Genomic DNA, 16,557 nt, shown 5'->3' with positions numbered 1-16,557 from the left:
GGGCTCAGTTGTGGCCGTAAGTCGAGAACTATCTGTATTGCTGTGAAAAGGAAGAAGCAAAAATAACTATATTTGGATGCGAGTATCTTCCAGATCCACATATCTCTCTCTATTGGAAGCTCTTAATCTTTCCTGCTTTTCTAGGGGAGCAATTTAATATTGGGTACACTTTGAAACCTTTTTTCAAATAAGCATAATATTCCAGTTGACCTAATTAGGAAGCAAAAGGAATCCAGACCAGCAGTGGCCCTCTGGAATAATCTTTCAATAGAGACCAGTCTGGCCTCCTTTCCTGATGACATTTTGGAAGATGCTCAAAACACCTCCCAAAATGCTCCAGCTCAGTTAGCTTTTGTCATGTTCTTATCTTTTATTTATCTGATTTCTGCCCAGCTACAATTTTTATGTGTTTTTAATTGTTTTTACTCTGACTTTAATACTTATTGTGGGCGTTTTTAATGTTTTTCATAACTTATAAACTTAGATCCCAGCATGATATAAATGGAATAAATGAATGAATAATCATAAGTTTGCTGTGTGAGGGCTTTTTTATGAGTAGGATATTAAGAAGTGCAAAGTAGGGTCCTGCGCTATAGGGCACACCATTTTTTCTACACAAATACACATTTAATCCTTTTGTTGAGGATTCCCAGTTTTTGTTGATTGTGTAAACTCTTTCAACATTACTCCATTCCTTTGCAACAAGCAAAGCTTCATCTGAATTTAATGGCAGTTTACGGTTATCCCTATGTATCCCTAAATTGGGAGTCACTAGGAGTTGGGCAACATATAAATTTGATATATTACTTACCATTTATTTATTAGATTTTTATGCTGCCTTTATTATTTTATAAGTAACTCAAGGTGGTGAACATACCTAATAATACTCTTTCCTTCTCCTATTTTATCCACAACAATCTTGTGAGGTGGGTTGGGCTGAGAGAGAGAGTGATTGACTCAAAGTCACCCAGTTGATTTTCATGCCTAAATTAGGACTAGAACTCACAGTTTCCTGGTTTCGAGGCAAGCACTTAACCACTCGGCCAAACTGGCTCTTATTACATATAATGCAGGGAAATTATTATTCCCCCCCCCAATAAATGTTTTCAAAGAGGATGGGGAAGTTGTTTTTCCATGAGAGGAAAACACCCCTACTATTTTAATTATATTTCACTTAGAACATTGCTGTACAAAGTTATTTTGTTCTTCTAAAGCTGAGTCTAAATGAAATAGATGAATGTAAGTAATTTAAGTGCATTTGGTCATAGAAATCTTAATGTTAAAAGTCACGAGATTGTCTCTTACCTATTTTCTGAATTAAGACTGTCAATGTTGTCAATATTTTCTGGATTAAGATTGTCAGTATTGTTGAAAGTTCCCTTAATTCACTTTTCTGCACATGGTTCATGGACATGATTTATGATGAATTTAGAGAAGGCAAGATCAACATAGATAAGACCTTAAAGCTGCTCAATAAGTTTGAAGTCTCTTACGATTATGTTCATGTGAAAAAGGTTTTTAAGGTGAGAAAAAAAAATATTTTTTTAAAAAATGTTTTGTTAAAAATATGTTCAAAACCATTTTCTCAGGTGTTGATTGGACCAATTTCTAGATTAAAGTTTTCTTTTAATATGGAAATGTATGTTGTTAGATTTTTTTTTATCTCACTTTTATTATTTTTATAAATAACTCAAAACAGTGAACGTACCTAATACTCCTTCCTCCCCCTATTTCCCCCAAACAATAAACCTGTGAGGTGAGTTGGGCTGAGAAAGTGTATCTGGCCCAAAGTCACCCAGCTGGCATTCATGACTAAAGTGGGACTAGAACTTACAGTCTCCTGGTTCCTAGCCTGGTGCTTTAATCACTAGACCAAAGTGGCTCTGATTATTGATAGGTAATGTCCTTGTTTACTATTTTAAAAAAATGTAACTTTGTTGTATTTGTACAGAGAAGCATTTGTTATACATACTGTGTTTCCCCAAAAATAAGACCTGGTCTTATATATATTTTTGCCTCCAAAAGAGGTACCAGGTGTTATTTTGGGGGGATGTCTTACCTGCTTACCTTAGGACCGCCACAGCTAAGCTTCCCACGCCCTGACATCTGCCTCGTCTTACCGGCCCATTTCTTCTGTGGCCACTCACCGCTGGTCGTGCACGTTGCCCCCGGCCTCCATTTTGCCAGCAGAGGCCTTCAGGAAAGGCCTCTGCAGCTGAGAAACGAGCTCTGGATTGACACGCGCGACCTTTCCTGAAGGTGAAATGGAGGCCAGGAAGCACAGCGCACGTCAATCTGGAGCTTGTTTCTCAGCTGAAGAGGCCTTTCTGGCAAAATGGAGGCCGAGGGCGACGTGCACTAGCAGCAGTGAGCGGCCGCAGAAGAATTGGGCCTGTAAGGCGAGGCAGATGTCGGGGCGTGGGAAGCTTAGCTGTGGCGGTCCTAAGGTAAGCAGGTAAGACATCCCCCCAAAATAAGACCTGGTACCTCTTTTGGAGGCAAAAAATATATAAGACCAGATCTTATTTTATTATTTTGCTGGCAGAGGCCTTTCCTGGAGCAAAACAGAGGGGGGGGCAATGCACGTGAGCGGTGGTGAGTGACCGCAGAAGAAGTGGGTCAGCGAGGCGAGGCAGATGTCGGGGCATGGGAAGCCTGGCTGCAACTATCCTAAGGTAAGTGTGTGTGGTGTGTGTGTAGAGTAGCATAATTCTCTGTGTTTTTCAGCTGCACGAGATAAATGAAGGTAAGTCATTGCATTGCTATGAATTTGAATGTGTTTCAATCCTACCGTTTATCAGTTCTCTCCTGCTTTCTTGCCTATTTAGGCTTGACATCAGATTAGAGGTAATCCTCAATTTACGACCACAGTTGAGACCCAAATTCCCTTTGCTAAGCAACACTGTTGTTAAGTGAGTTTTGCCCCACTTTACGACCTTTCTCAGTTGTTAAGTGAAGCACTACAATTGTCAAGTTAGTAACCTGGTTGTTAAGCGAATCTGGATTCCCCATTAACTTCGCTTGTCAGAAGGTCGCAAAAGGGGATCATATGACCCCGTCATAAATATGAGTCAGTCACCAAGCATCTGAATTTTGATCGTGTGACCATGGGTTTGCTGCAATGGTCGTAAGTGTGAAAAACGATCACAAATCACTTGTTTCAGTGCTGTTGTAACATTGAATGGTCACTAAATGAACTGTTGTAAGTTGAGGACTACTTGTAATGGCTTATCTTCAAATGAAAGACAGCTTTCCTAGAGTTCACTTCTTCATCTTATTATTTATACTGCCTTATGCATATTATTAAACTTCTTCTCTCTCACCCTTTTTTTTTGTAGAAAAATGACAAACAGAAGTCTGGACTTATTACCATGGAAGATTTCAGAGCACTCTACCGAATGCTTCTGCACAGACCTGAACTGGTTGAACTCTTCAACAGCTACTCGTCAAACAAAAAAGTTCTATCATCAGGAAATCTAGCTGAATTTCTCAGAAAGGAGCAATTTGAGCTTAATGCTAACGAAGGAAGAGCTGTTTCGCTCATTAATCGATACGAACCCATTCATGAAGGTATCCCAAAGTTCTAAAGTTACGATTTAATTAGTGGAACTTCATTTTCTAAGGAAACAATGAAGGCTGAAATAGAAATAATGCAAACAATTGTCATGCTTCTTTAAGAACATACTTTTTTTGTTGGAAGAAGTCATTGGTCATTGTCTGTTACCATACAGTAGTTGTGTCTTCTGTACCATATGTTTATTTAATAGATCAGAATTGTCATTTTGTGTAGCCACTGCCTTTTAAGTGATGTATAAAAATTTAAAACGTGTACAATCTTTAAAACAACTTGTATTATATGTTATGCATGCTTTTATGAATTTAAATTGTATTAATTTATTATACAGTATATGATATAATGTATTAATTTATTCAACTGCTTCTATGCTAATTAATCATCTCCTGAGAAGATGATCAGAGAGCTCAGCTTATAAATAAGCTTTATAATTCTCTATTTATAAAAATGATTCTTCTATGCATACAATGAGGAAAAACATTGCAACTAATTTGATTTTTTTCTGAAAGCATTATGTTCACATTTCTTGTTTAACACTTTGTCTATTTTAAAAGCAAAACACTGGTTTACAGTATGTACGTTGTACTATATTGTATGCATGCTTCATCTTAGTAAATGTTTCATTCAGATATTAAATGTGACTATAGGAATATCAGTTCAAGTCATCGTAACTTATGAGATTAGTCTTTTGAAACTTTTTTTTTCTGCAGCAGCCTAGACTGATAATTTTACAGTTCAGATTGCAATAGAGGCAACTAGTAAAATGTTGGAAGAAAAAAAAATAGCTCAAAGCACCTCAGTGTTTTTGATTAATAGCACAACCTTACATTTGCCTATTAAACTCAATGGGACATAAGCTGAGTAGACATGCCTATGTATACATTTGAATATAATGTTCTAGTAAATCTGTAATGACATAGAGTTAATGTCTTATATAAATGATTTCTCTTTGCTGTCCAAAATGTACTGCCACCTAGTTAAAAATAACTATCAGATTTATAATAAATAAAAAAGAAGAGAAATTTTCATTGGTAAGGGTATTTCAGCTTTCTGTTATTATGAGACAGCCTCATTATAGGTAGTCCTCCACTTATGACCAGTTGTTTAATGAAGTTATGACGGACGTCCCCCAAAACATACTTATGATCTGTTTCCAAACTTCTGATGCCCATCCCCTACACCAGGGATAGGCAACCTTGGCTCTTTTATGACTCGTGGACTTTAACTCCCGGAATTCCTGAGCCAGCCATGCTGAGGGGAAAGGGAGAGGTTTCCAAGCTGAGCCATGCTGGCTCAGGAATTCTGGGAGTTGAAGTTCACGAGTCATAAAAGAGCCAAGGTTGCCTACTCCTGCCCTACACTCACGTGACCCATTTCATGTAAACAACTAGCCCGCACTAGCCCGCACTGTTTAATATTGTCCTGTGGTCATGTGACTTTGACTTACAATGGCTTTACCGAAAACCAGTGTTTACTTCCAGTTTCAGCAAAAAGGCCTATAGTGAATAATGGATCTGCTTAATGACCATGGCGTTTGCTTAATGACTGTGGAGGTTGTTTTAGTGACCATGGTGCTTTTAATGGTGGGCTCCATTATAGTTGTAAATCGATGACTATCTGAAATTGGAATAATATTTGACTTTTTACCACAGTTGGAGGTATTATAGGCAAGCTTATAACACTAACAAAATTAAATATGAATAAGTTTCAGTATTACTAAATTGATCATAAATAAAAACACATAAACAAAATCTAAAACATTTCTCAACCCTGTTTTAAGAGTCAAACTGTTTTTTCTCTATTTTTTGTACATTACGCCCTTTAAACTTTCTGCAAGTTTTTGTGATTTGGCACATACACAGCTTCACTGATTTCTAAAATTACTTCATCTAAAAGTTAATTGTAATGTGATGGTGTGTTCATTTAAAACATTGAGGCCAAGTTATATAATCCTTGGATTTTTAAAAATGTTCTATTTTTAGCATTGGGTTGGCCTAAAAATACAGGTAGTCCTCGATTTATGACCACAACTGAGCCCAAAATTTCTGTTGCTAGGTGAGACAGTTGTTAAGTGAATTTTGCCCCATTTTACAACTTTTCTTGCCCCAATTGTTAAGTGAAACACTGAAATTATTAAGTTAGTAACACGGTTGTTAAGTGAATCTGGCTTCCCCATTGACTTTGCTTGTCAGAAGGTCGCAAATGGTGATCACGTGACCCTGGGACACAGCAACCGTCATAAATATGAGTCAGTTGCCAAGTGTCTGAATTTTGATCACGTGACCAAGGGGATGCTGCAATGGTCGTGTGAAAAACAGTCATAAGTCACTTTTTTCAGTGTCGTCATAACTTCTGAGGATCACTAAATGAACTGTTCTAACTCGAGGACTATCTGTACCATTTTTTTTCTTACAGTGTCTTAAAAAAGCTTGGATGCTCCTATTATACAATGATTATTTTTAGAAATATATTTAAATACAAAATATTTGCAGTATTATTTTCTTTACAGTTTTTACAAAACCATATGTGATCTTATGGAACTGTATTTATGGATTTGCATGAATTAACTGTTCTCTCTTGGGGAACTTGTGTGTTTATATCAATAATGTGTACAAACGCTAATAATGAAATAAAAATATGAACTGTTATACAGTTAATTCCTTCTTTAGCACTAATTCTTGTTACTGTATTTTGATTTGGGTTTTAAATTTGGTACACGAGCATATTTCTTTTGCTCACTTACATGACAATAAACAATACTACTACATTGGGTGGAAGCTTTAGTCTATATTTCTGTTATTATAAACTCCTGCCTGTCCAATTAGCTTGTTGCACTAAGTGTCACGTTCCCATCCTTTACCATGGCTTAATTAAAAAAGTAGTCAATACTTTGATCATTAATACTACTGATTACCATAATTGTTCTTGATATAAAGAGTTTTTATAATACTAGCCTATGACATCCAGATTAGTCCACTGCACAACCTTATCACAGAAACCTATCATAATATCTGCACTTCATTGCTAGTTCTGGCTTTGGTCTCGTGACCATCATCCTCAAACAAACTCACACAACATCAAATCAGTTGTTATAGGTTACCGCCAATCTGTGAAATTAGGTATTTTATAGAATGCCTAGGAAAATCTATAGAATGCCAAAAATGGAACGTCAAAGTATGTGATGCTTAATATTTCACACACTTCCTAGGCATTCTGTGCAATGCCTAAAGGCAAACTGGAAAAGTATAAAATATTTCCACTACAAATGCCATTCTAGCTTTCCTTATTGCAACAAGTCAATCAGTACCGGTCTTTCGCATTTTTCAGTAAGAAAGTCCTGTGTTTTATTTTGCATTTTTTCTTTCATTTTCATATACATCTTTTTCAATAAACCCTAACCCTTTTCATGGCTCTCTTTTCATTCTTTGCCTAAATAGTTCTTGTCGTTCTGCATAATGCCTGGGGATCATATACAATGCCTGGTGTCTATGGAGATTCTCAGTCATCCAGGTCACGGTTGTCCCAAAGGTGCTCCTTCAGGAAGCAACTGGACTTTCTTGTTTTTCTTTGAAGACATTTCACTTTTCGTCCAAGAAGCTTCTTCAGCTCTGACTGGATGGTGGGGGAAAGGAAGGATTTATATTCCTTGCAGAGAGCTGGTCGTTTGCATTCTTTTGGAGAGTCGTTGAGGCCACTTGGAGGTTTATCTGTTTCCTCAGAGTCACCTGAGCAGTGCAAATGGGTGTGGAGCCTTCTTGACTGCAGGATGTTTTCTGTCCCGTGTCCCTTCACTGTTGAAGACAGGCGCAGGTTGTTGGGGATGAGTCTGTGTTGTCTCCATCTCAAACTGAAGCTGAATGGTTCCTGTAGTCTGCACCATCCAGTCAGAGCTGAAGAAGCTTCTTGGATGAGGTGAAACGTCTTCAAAGAAAAACAAGAAAGTCCAGTTGCCTCCTGAAAATAATAATAATAATAATAATAATAATAATAATAATAATAATAATAATAATAATAATAATAATAATAATAATAATAATAATACCATCAAACATCCACATCTGCCTATCCCAGGTCCTAAAAATGTCACACATTCTATAGAATTCCTATAGAATTCCTATACAACACCAGGTTTTCACACATTGCTGGTAACAGATATAAAAAAAACAACAACAAGAAGGGTTAGGCGGTACATTGTTTCATCCACACCTTTTATATTTAAAATTAAGCTTGCAAGATTCCCTGTTAGAAGTAGCATTCGTGGCCATTCTCACGTTCCTGATTTAGCAGCTATATTATGATTTTTTTATTTTAATGTACATGCTACAGGAAGCAGGCAGCAATCAGCTCCACTATACGTAATGATTTATACCTGCTGAATAAAATACGATTCAACTGATTATGAGGTATATCACCATTACACTCTGGGTGCTTTTCTGACAATTGTTACTTGGCCACATGTTTTTCAACGGGAATAAAAGTAGGTCAGAAAAATCAACTGTTGCAATGGGAAATGTTGAGTTTTTCATCAATAGGATTGTTTTATACAAATATCCATATGAAAATACAGTAGAGTTAGAGAGCTTAGGTAAATAAAAAAAACCTGAAGCTATAGAGCTGTTTCCAATTCAATTCATAACTGGGAGACAACAATTGGATTTCTTACATTTATTGATTTTACTGGGAAGATGTGCTTAGCATTCCACCTGAAACCTCCATGACCTTTAAGGCTTGAAAGTGGCTCTGCTTAACTCTAGCTTTATTGAGCTTTTTCTGCTAATGATAAACAATCAAAAATGCCTTCTGTCCATTTGAAAAAAAAACAACTAAGTAGTTCACTGGGAAAGCGATTGCCTTCAACCTTCTGGGTCCCTTGTTATTCTTTCCAACCCCATAGACCAGGGATGGGCAACCTTGGTTCTTTTATGACTCGTGGACTTCAACTCCCAGAATTCCTGAGCCAGCCATGCTGAGGGGAAAGGGAGAGGTTTCCAAGCTGAGCCACGCTGGCTTAGGAATTCTGGGAGTTGAAGTCCACGAGTCATAAAAGAGCCAAGGTTGCCTTCCCCTGCCACAGACTATTGGAAGGAAATTATGCAAAGATTGTGGGGTTTTGGGTGTCCACCAGCAGGGTAACTCCAAAATCAAACAGAATGGGAACAGGTTTATTTGTGGAGGAAGCTAAAAAGGAGAAGATGGAGTTTGAACATTGTCCAGATATGGCTGTGGAAAAATAACACCCCAGAAAAAGAATTCCCCAACGTAGGAACTTGGAATGTTGCTCTGTTTCAAGCCTTCTTCCTTCTCAATCAAATGTATAAGCTGCCCAGCATTTCCCAGTCACAATAATGACACACAAGGACAACACATTGTTTCATTAAAAGAATACACAGACACTTCCTATAGCCACTGTTAGTAAAAGGGTTGGAATTGGGGAGAATTACAGAATGAAACCAACTACATCTGAATTTTCCAAACTGTTTCACCAAAACTTGATAGCATTCATGAAAGACTAAGGTCAACCCTGTATGCTCCAAATTAACTCAGGCACAACAGGAACATCCATAACATTTTTTTCTAAGGTAGAGCAGAAAGGACAGCAATGAAGGCCATAACCCTCACCTACAAAAACCACCTTATAATAATAATAATAATAATAATAAAGTTGGAAGGGACCTTGGAGGTCGAGTCCAACCCCCTGCCCAGGCAGGAACCCTACACCATTTCAGACAAACGGCTGTCCAGTCTCTTCTTAAAAACTTCGAAAAAACATCACAGCTGTTACTGGGGCCCTGGTATTGTCCACATACTAATATATATAGGTATAAAAAGGTAAAGGTTTCCCTGTCAGTTGAGTCCAACTCTAGGGCACGGTGCTCATCTCGGTTTCCCCCCCCAATATTTTATTAATTTTTTTATAATCACAAATCCTTAATATTTTATCAACAACATATTAACTGGGGTAATACATGTTAAACTCTCGCTACCTCGTTTTTCTAGCCATGGATAAAATGTATCCCATGTTCTAAAGTATTCTGAATCTTCTTTCTCTTTCGTTTTCAGTGTCAGTCTGTCCATTTCTGCACAGTCTGAGATTTTCTTAACTATCTCTTCCTCCGCTGGTGGTTCTTCATCTTTTCAAATACAATTCTCACTGCAGTTAACACATATAACATTAAGTGTACACATCTCCGTTTCTTGACTGAGGGAGCCAGCATTGTCTGAAGGCACTTCTGTGGTCATCTGGCCAGGATGACTATATGCCAAAGGTGCACAGAACACTGTTAATCTACTTGCATTTGCATGCTTTCAAACTGTTAGATGTGCAGGACCTGAGGCAAGTAATTCACCCCATTGCATGGACAACCTAGGCCAGGCATGTCAAATTGCCGGCCTGCAGGCTGGATGCGTCACGCCAAAAACATGCCCACCCCATTGCCGGCAATGGGGAAAAAGTCATGATACATCACGCGACATCACGTGATGTCACGAGTTTGACATGCCTAACCTAGGCTATCAGCTCTCCAGCAGACAAACTGAGCATATCAGCCATTGCGCTCCTGTATATGTATACATATACATATATGTATATTTATTTGATGATGTTTGGCTTAAACTAATATTTGTATATCAATGATTGCATGACCTCTGTAGATGCCATACACTAAATAAAATAAATAAATAAAAGCCCCGCCTTGCTCCGTTTCCTGGAGCAAGGTCAAAAGGATGTTTCAGGCAGACACGGACTTCCTTCTTGGGTGGTGATTCCCGATCAGCCTTCTTCGCTATGGACAGGCAACAATTGGGACCCGTTTCTTTTACTGATGATTTCTTATTGTGAGAGCTTTTTGCAACTTGAAAAAGGGCTGGGGGATTTTTTTGTTGGAAAAGTAACAAGTTCAATTGCTGAAAAACTTTGAAAATCCTTGATCTAGATAACAGAAACGCACAAAAGAGAAATCCTTCTAGAAGGCATAAATTGCTGACTCCAGATGTGCAAAAATCCTAAATGAGATTAATTTCAACACTTTTTCCCCACCCCTCAGAACAGTGTTTGCCGTCATTTGCTGTTTGCTTTAGCACACACGCAGGTTTCGAAGTTTTATCAGCTCTGAAAGTGCTTAGACCTGCTGCTACTCATGCTAGCAATTACAAGCACTCCTAAAGTAAGTCAAGTTGTACAGCCTTACACAATCTAATAAATTTCAAATATGAGCTGTTGTACCCCCTGCTCAGGCAGGAAACCCTATACCAGTGATGGCGAACCTTTTAGAGACCGAGTGCCCAAACTGCAACCGAAAACCCACTTATGTATCGTCAGCTGCCGGTTGGGCGTGACCCTTTGGGTGGGTGTGGCCAATTGGGTGGACATGGCCCACATGGTGGGCATGGCTGTGGTGGTAACGGCAGACTGGGTGGGACTAAAAAGTTCAATCAATCAATTCCAACATTGCGAGATCTTTTTTTTCCCGCGAGAAGTTAAAATTGATTAATTGAACCTTTTTTTTTTTGGGCACACGGCGTTGGAGGCCTAAAGCAAAAAGGTTTTATAAAACCCAGCTGAAGGCCTAGGACTGAGGCGACGGCGTGCGTGCCCACAGAGAGGGCTCTGCGTGCCACCTGTGGCACGCGTGCCATAGGTTCGCCATCACGGCCCTATACCATTTCAGCCAATGGCTGTCCAGTCTCTTCTTAAAAACTTCCAGTGTTGGAGCATTCACTGCTTCTGGAGGCAGGTTGTTCCACTAGTTAATTGTTCTAATTGTCAGGAAGTTTCTCCTTAGTTCTAGGTTGCTTTTCTCCTTGATTAGTTTCCACCCGTTGCTTCTTGTCCTGCCTTCAGGCGCTTTGGAGAATAGCTTGACTCCCTCTTCTTTGGGGCAGCCCCTGAGATATTGGAACTTATTGCTATAGGAATCTAACCATTGTGATTTTATGATCTTGTTAAACCCAAACAACTGTGTTTTCTCCAGCGCTTCTTGCTTATTCAAATCACGGCTTAGTGCAATCTGTGAATCTAGTTTCTGAAGACTTAACACCTTAACTGGCAATTGTGTGGATGTTTCCAGAGTTCCCCCCACCTGATCTGAGTTCCAAAGAAGTCCGGTAGCAGCTTTTCAGAGTAACAATTTTTATTAAGAGGCATAAGCTTTGGGGGGGGGGGAAGCTACAGTTCACAGACTGTGAAGTTGTGATTGAAACTGATGTTGGATTTAAATTGGATGAAGAGAAAACAGGGCAGTTCTACAGATGGAGGTTATATGTTACATGTACTTTATCAATTAAAAATATGGTAATGTGTTGAAAATCCATTGTTTTCATTGCTGGTCTGAAAAGGTGCTACTGGACTACTGATTCCATATGATCTTGAGAATGTTGCAAAGATCAAAAATATGAAAAAAAATGGTTTTTTTCAACACAGTTGTAACTTTGAATGGTCACCAATGGTTTTAAGTTGAGAACTCCCTGTATTAAAGATATATCTTGAAAGTCTGAAAGTATCTCTCTCCCCAACTCGCTTTTACAGTCCAAAAATCTAAGAAAAGCCCTTTCTGAATCCTTTACCACAGCCCCATTGCATTAACTGACTTACAACAGGACTTAACATTTATTTGTTATTTAGTAATTAAGTTTACAGGGCTGCCCATCTCATTGAAAGTAACCCTAATGCAAAATGATCTAACTAGGTTTGTTCTCCTAAAGTAGCTATTAAAATAAACACTTTTCTGGCTTTACAGAATTAAACTAATCCAAAAGTAGCAGATTCACATCATTCTGGGGGACAATATTCCCCAGAGATTTTTTTATTTTATTTTTTTACTTTCAGCAAACTGCTAAAATCCTGGTTGTTCTTTCAAGCTTAGGGCTACGAGGATGGTTGAGTCCCTTTGAAGTGTTTTTTTTGCTGTTTGTGTTTTTTGGTTCTGTCTTCAGGTCATTTGTCTTCTTTTTTTTCTTGATATGCTTTCTTTTAATTGTTTTATCTGTAAGCCACCTGGGGTTGCTATGGAGTTGGATAGCCTTGAAATTGAAATAAATTTTAAAAAGCATGCTTGGCTACCTAAAAAGGAAGTATTAGATAAATCAAACTTCCTATGTTGTGCGAATGCAGGGGCTACTGTGTGACAGAGATAGCACAATCTCTTTGTCTGTAGAAGCTTTCTGATCACTAGGGCCAAAGGCAAGAGAGAGGTTGTGAGGTGGGTCTTTATCAGTTGTCCTTCTGGCTGTTTTTCATCTGTCAGTGAATCTTTGGGTTTAAAAAACAGCAGAAAACATCCTACCACTCTCTCTCTCTCTCTCTCTCTCTCTCTCTCTCTCTCTCTCTCTCTCTCTCTCTCTCTCTCTCTCTCTCTCTCTCATGCTTCCTTCTGTTCAAGATGTAGTTTGGGCAGAGGACTCCTCCACTGTCTTTTATTTCTAATGCAATGAATCCTTACTAGCATTCAGAAAAACAGAATAACAGAGATGGAAGGGACCTTGGAGATCTTACAGTTCAACCCCTTGCTCAAACAGGAAACGCTATACCATTTCAGACAAATGGTCTCTTCTTAAAATCCTCCAGTGATGGAGCACCCACAGCTTCTGGAGGCAAGCCATTCCACTGATTAATTGTTCTCACTGTCAGGACATTTCTCCTTATTTAGAGGTTAGTTCTCTCCTTGATTAGTTTCTATCCACTGCTCTTGTTCTGCCTTCAGGTGCTTTGAAGAATAGGTTGACTCCCTTTTCTTTGTGGCAGCACCTTGGATGTTGAAACAGTGCTATCATGTCACCCCTTGTTCTTCTTTTCATTAAACAACACATATACCAATTCATGCAATTTATGCACTAGGATTCCAAAATCCTTCTCACAATTATTATTATTGAGCCAGGTACTACCTATTTTATATCTGTGCATTTTGCCTAAATGTAGAACCTTAACTTTTCTCACCATTGAATTTCATTTTGTTAGATGGGGCCCAGGGTTCAAGTCTGTCGAGATCCTTCTGTATTTTGAGCTTATCTTCTAGTGCAGGGGTCTTCAAACCTGGCCCTTTTATGACTTGTGGACTTCAACTCCCAGAATTCCTCAGCCAGGCATGCTGGCTGAGGAATTCTGGGAGTTGAAGTCCACAAGTCATAAAAGGGCCAAGTTTGAAGACCCCTGTTCTGGAGTGTTGGCTATTCCTGCTAGTTTGGTGTTGTCTGCAGATTTGATGAGTTACTTTTCTATTCCCTCATAAATCATTTAGAAAAATATTGAAGAGTACTGGGCCTAAGACAGATTCAGTAATAGTTGGGATGAGGCATATTCTGCATCTGTATTATGTAATTATGAATATTTCCTTTTTAAGTGGGTAAATAGTAGAGAAGATATGTACTTCAAGGTTGCACTTGTGGATCCTTAGTGTTTTCTGAGCATGGTTGTTTTCTTGCACACGTTCAACACTCGGCTAGGTAATACTATGAGTGCAGAGGAGAGTCTCCCTGTCAATCTTGGCTGGTGTGTGGTTTCTTCTCTGATAGTTCCTTGGTTATGGTCTTATTTCTTCCTTGATTGTTTCTTCTGCTTAATGGGACTTTAACTACTAGGGATGTTATGTTTCCACATAAGCATGAAACAGCACCAGGTAAACAATATTAGCTAACCTAGAAATGAACTATCTGCAGGAAAACAAACAAGTTCACAGAATGAAGTTGAAACTCAAGTACTTTGGCCACGTAATGAGAAGGAAGGACTCACTGGAGAAGAGCCTAATGTTGGGAAAGATTGAGGGCAATAGAAGAAGGGGACGACAGAGAATGAGGTGGCTGGATGGAGTCACTGAAGCATAGGTGTGAGCTTAAATGGACTCCAGAAGATGGTAGAGGACAGGAAGGCCTGGAGGAACGTTGTCCATGGGGTCGCGATGGGTCGGACACGACTTCGCAACTAACAACAACAATTACTTGATCATCTTTTAGATTCAGCATTTGCTCAGGAGCACATTTCTAACAAGAATACCTTCTGAATTCAAATCTCTAATGCTAACTGGCCTGGTTGTGCAATGGATAAAAATGGACTCTAGGCAGCTTTCTGTTTTTGGGCTACCATTCCCCTTGATCCTTGTACATGGTTGGCAGGAGACTTCTAGGCTTCAACCAGTTCTAAGATGATTTTGCTAGGAAGATGGAAATGGGATACTGCTGCAGGAGCAGAGAGAGATAAAGGTTAGAACTGTGTAGTGCTCCAGATTAGAGATATGAATGTAGCACTATACATACATATTTACATTATACTACCCTCCAGAGAAACACATAGCTGCTTTAAAGAGCTGCAGACAAATGCTATATTTGCATTTCCAGCAGATTCTGAAACTTGTTTTGAACTTGTGGCAAATTCCTGAAGCATTGCACAACCTGAATAACCTAGATATAAAATATCTAGGTATTATCTGTTTCTTGAGCAGTGCTCTTCTTTGCTTTCTTACTTAAAATATAGCAGGGAAGGGTAGTTTTCATATCAAAGTTCACATTCTCTCTTGCGGCTTCCAAGCTCTCAGCTACATCTAGCCTAATTCTGAACCTTGGGCTCAGTGTGACTTGCAAACTGAGACAATTCTTTTCCTGCTGAGTAATAGGGTTTGGAGTGATTCTGTTTTCCTCAGTGTCTGAACTTTATTGATAAAATAAATCACTGTAATTGGTGTAATGGATGGAACTCTGGATTGTAGCCCTGAATAAGTCAACATTCTGTGTGACATACACTTTTTTTATTACAAACTTAATCTAGTATCCAGAATATTCTAAGCTTTTTGCAAAAGTATTGGATCAATGGTTCACAGCCAAAGAAACTTCAAGAGACATGAATCAAAAGGAATTGGAGGTAATAAGGGTCATGAAAGTAAGAGGGTACTTGGGTTTAAAACACAATTCAGACTTCCAATATCATTTTGAAGCACAATTGTGTAACAGATGGAATCAATAAAAAGTTTTAAAAAACAGGGGAGGGACAGAGATAGAGAAGAGAAGCTTTCCCATAATGGATATAGCCCATGGTGTTGAGATTATGCCTTTTGGTGTTACAAGCCAATCTGTCACTTGCAGGCACAATTTATTTTCAAGGAGAGAAGAATAAAAAGGGGATACATTTTGAAATGTATCTCAGTAAGAGGGAAAAAAAAACATGCTAAGCTGGATCGAGGAGGTGGAAGTGAAAAGCATAGAGATAAAAAAGCATATTGAGCACAAAACAGATAAAAAAAAATAATCTAGGTTGGGATATGGAAAGAAATTGCTTGAAGAAAAGGATAAAAAGTACCAAGATCAATAAAACTATATATTAAGAAATGAAACTGTGAATGTTTTGAAAATTATTTGAGGAGATGCTTTAGAACGTATAGGAGGGCAAGACCAGCATCTCTTTAAAGCAGCTACTTTTGGATGATGAATTCTAGAAAAATTAAAAATGTATTAGCTTTAAGAAGTTGACTCTTTTAAATAACCATGTCTTTAATGCAACTCATTAAATTCATTAACATGTCTCATTAAATGAGCTTAATCATTAAAACAACCACATCTTTAATGTGGCTCATTAAAGTAGCTGCCTTTTTTACAGGTTTATCTGTCTTAAAGAGATGCTGTGTTTTTGCCCCCCTGCACTTGGAACCAACTCTTCTGAATAATTTTTGAAACATGTACAATCCTAAAAAAAAAATAAGAGCAGGCTAATTTTAGATTTGGTAAAAGGAAGCAATGCAATTTTAACCAATTAAAAGTACGTATATCACAGAAACTAAACACTTATTATTATTATTATTATTATTTATTATTATTTATTAAATTTATATCCCGCCCTTCTCCTTGCGGACTCAGGGCGGCTGACAATCGATTAAAAATACACAAATAACAATTACAGAATTAAAATTAATTAAGAAGAAATATTTAAATATAGTCTAATTAAAATATGATTAAAACCCCTCTAAAAATTGCCCTAGGCCAGTCCCGCTTGTTGGAATAGCCAT

General features: G+C 38.2%; 1 protein-coding gene across 1 annotated transcript in view; it reads left to right on the top strand.

Annotated features, from left to right (window-relative positions):
* Positions 1 to 1,233: 1,233 nt before the first annotated feature.
* The window catches only part of LOC107293545 (1-phosphatidylinositol 4,5-bisphosphate phosphodiesterase zeta-1-like), a gene marked incomplete at its 3' end in the record, with an annotated part of 41,967 nt that continues 26,643 nt past the window's right edge, over positions 1,234 to 16,557 (top strand). The window contains exons 1-3 of the mRNA XM_015822698.1: positions 1,234 to 1,239; positions 1,356 to 1,523; positions 3,339 to 3,570. Of these exons, the coding sequence (XP_015678184.1) occupies positions 1,234 to 1,239; positions 1,356 to 1,523; positions 3,339 to 3,570 (406 nt within the window). The remainder of the gene's footprint in view (positions 1,240 to 1,355; positions 1,524 to 3,338; positions 3,571 to 16,557) is intronic.

The sequence above is a fragment of the Protobothrops mucrosquamatus genome, unplaced genomic scaffold, assembly GCF_001527695.2.
Source record: "Protobothrops mucrosquamatus isolate PMUCROS unplaced genomic scaffold, P.Mucros_1.0 scaffold1648, whole genome shotgun sequence".
NCBI classification, from domain to species: domain Eukaryota; kingdom Metazoa; phylum Chordata; class Lepidosauria; order Squamata; family Viperidae; genus Protobothrops; species Protobothrops mucrosquamatus.
This window is presented reverse-complemented; position numbering and strand designations above follow the sequence as displayed.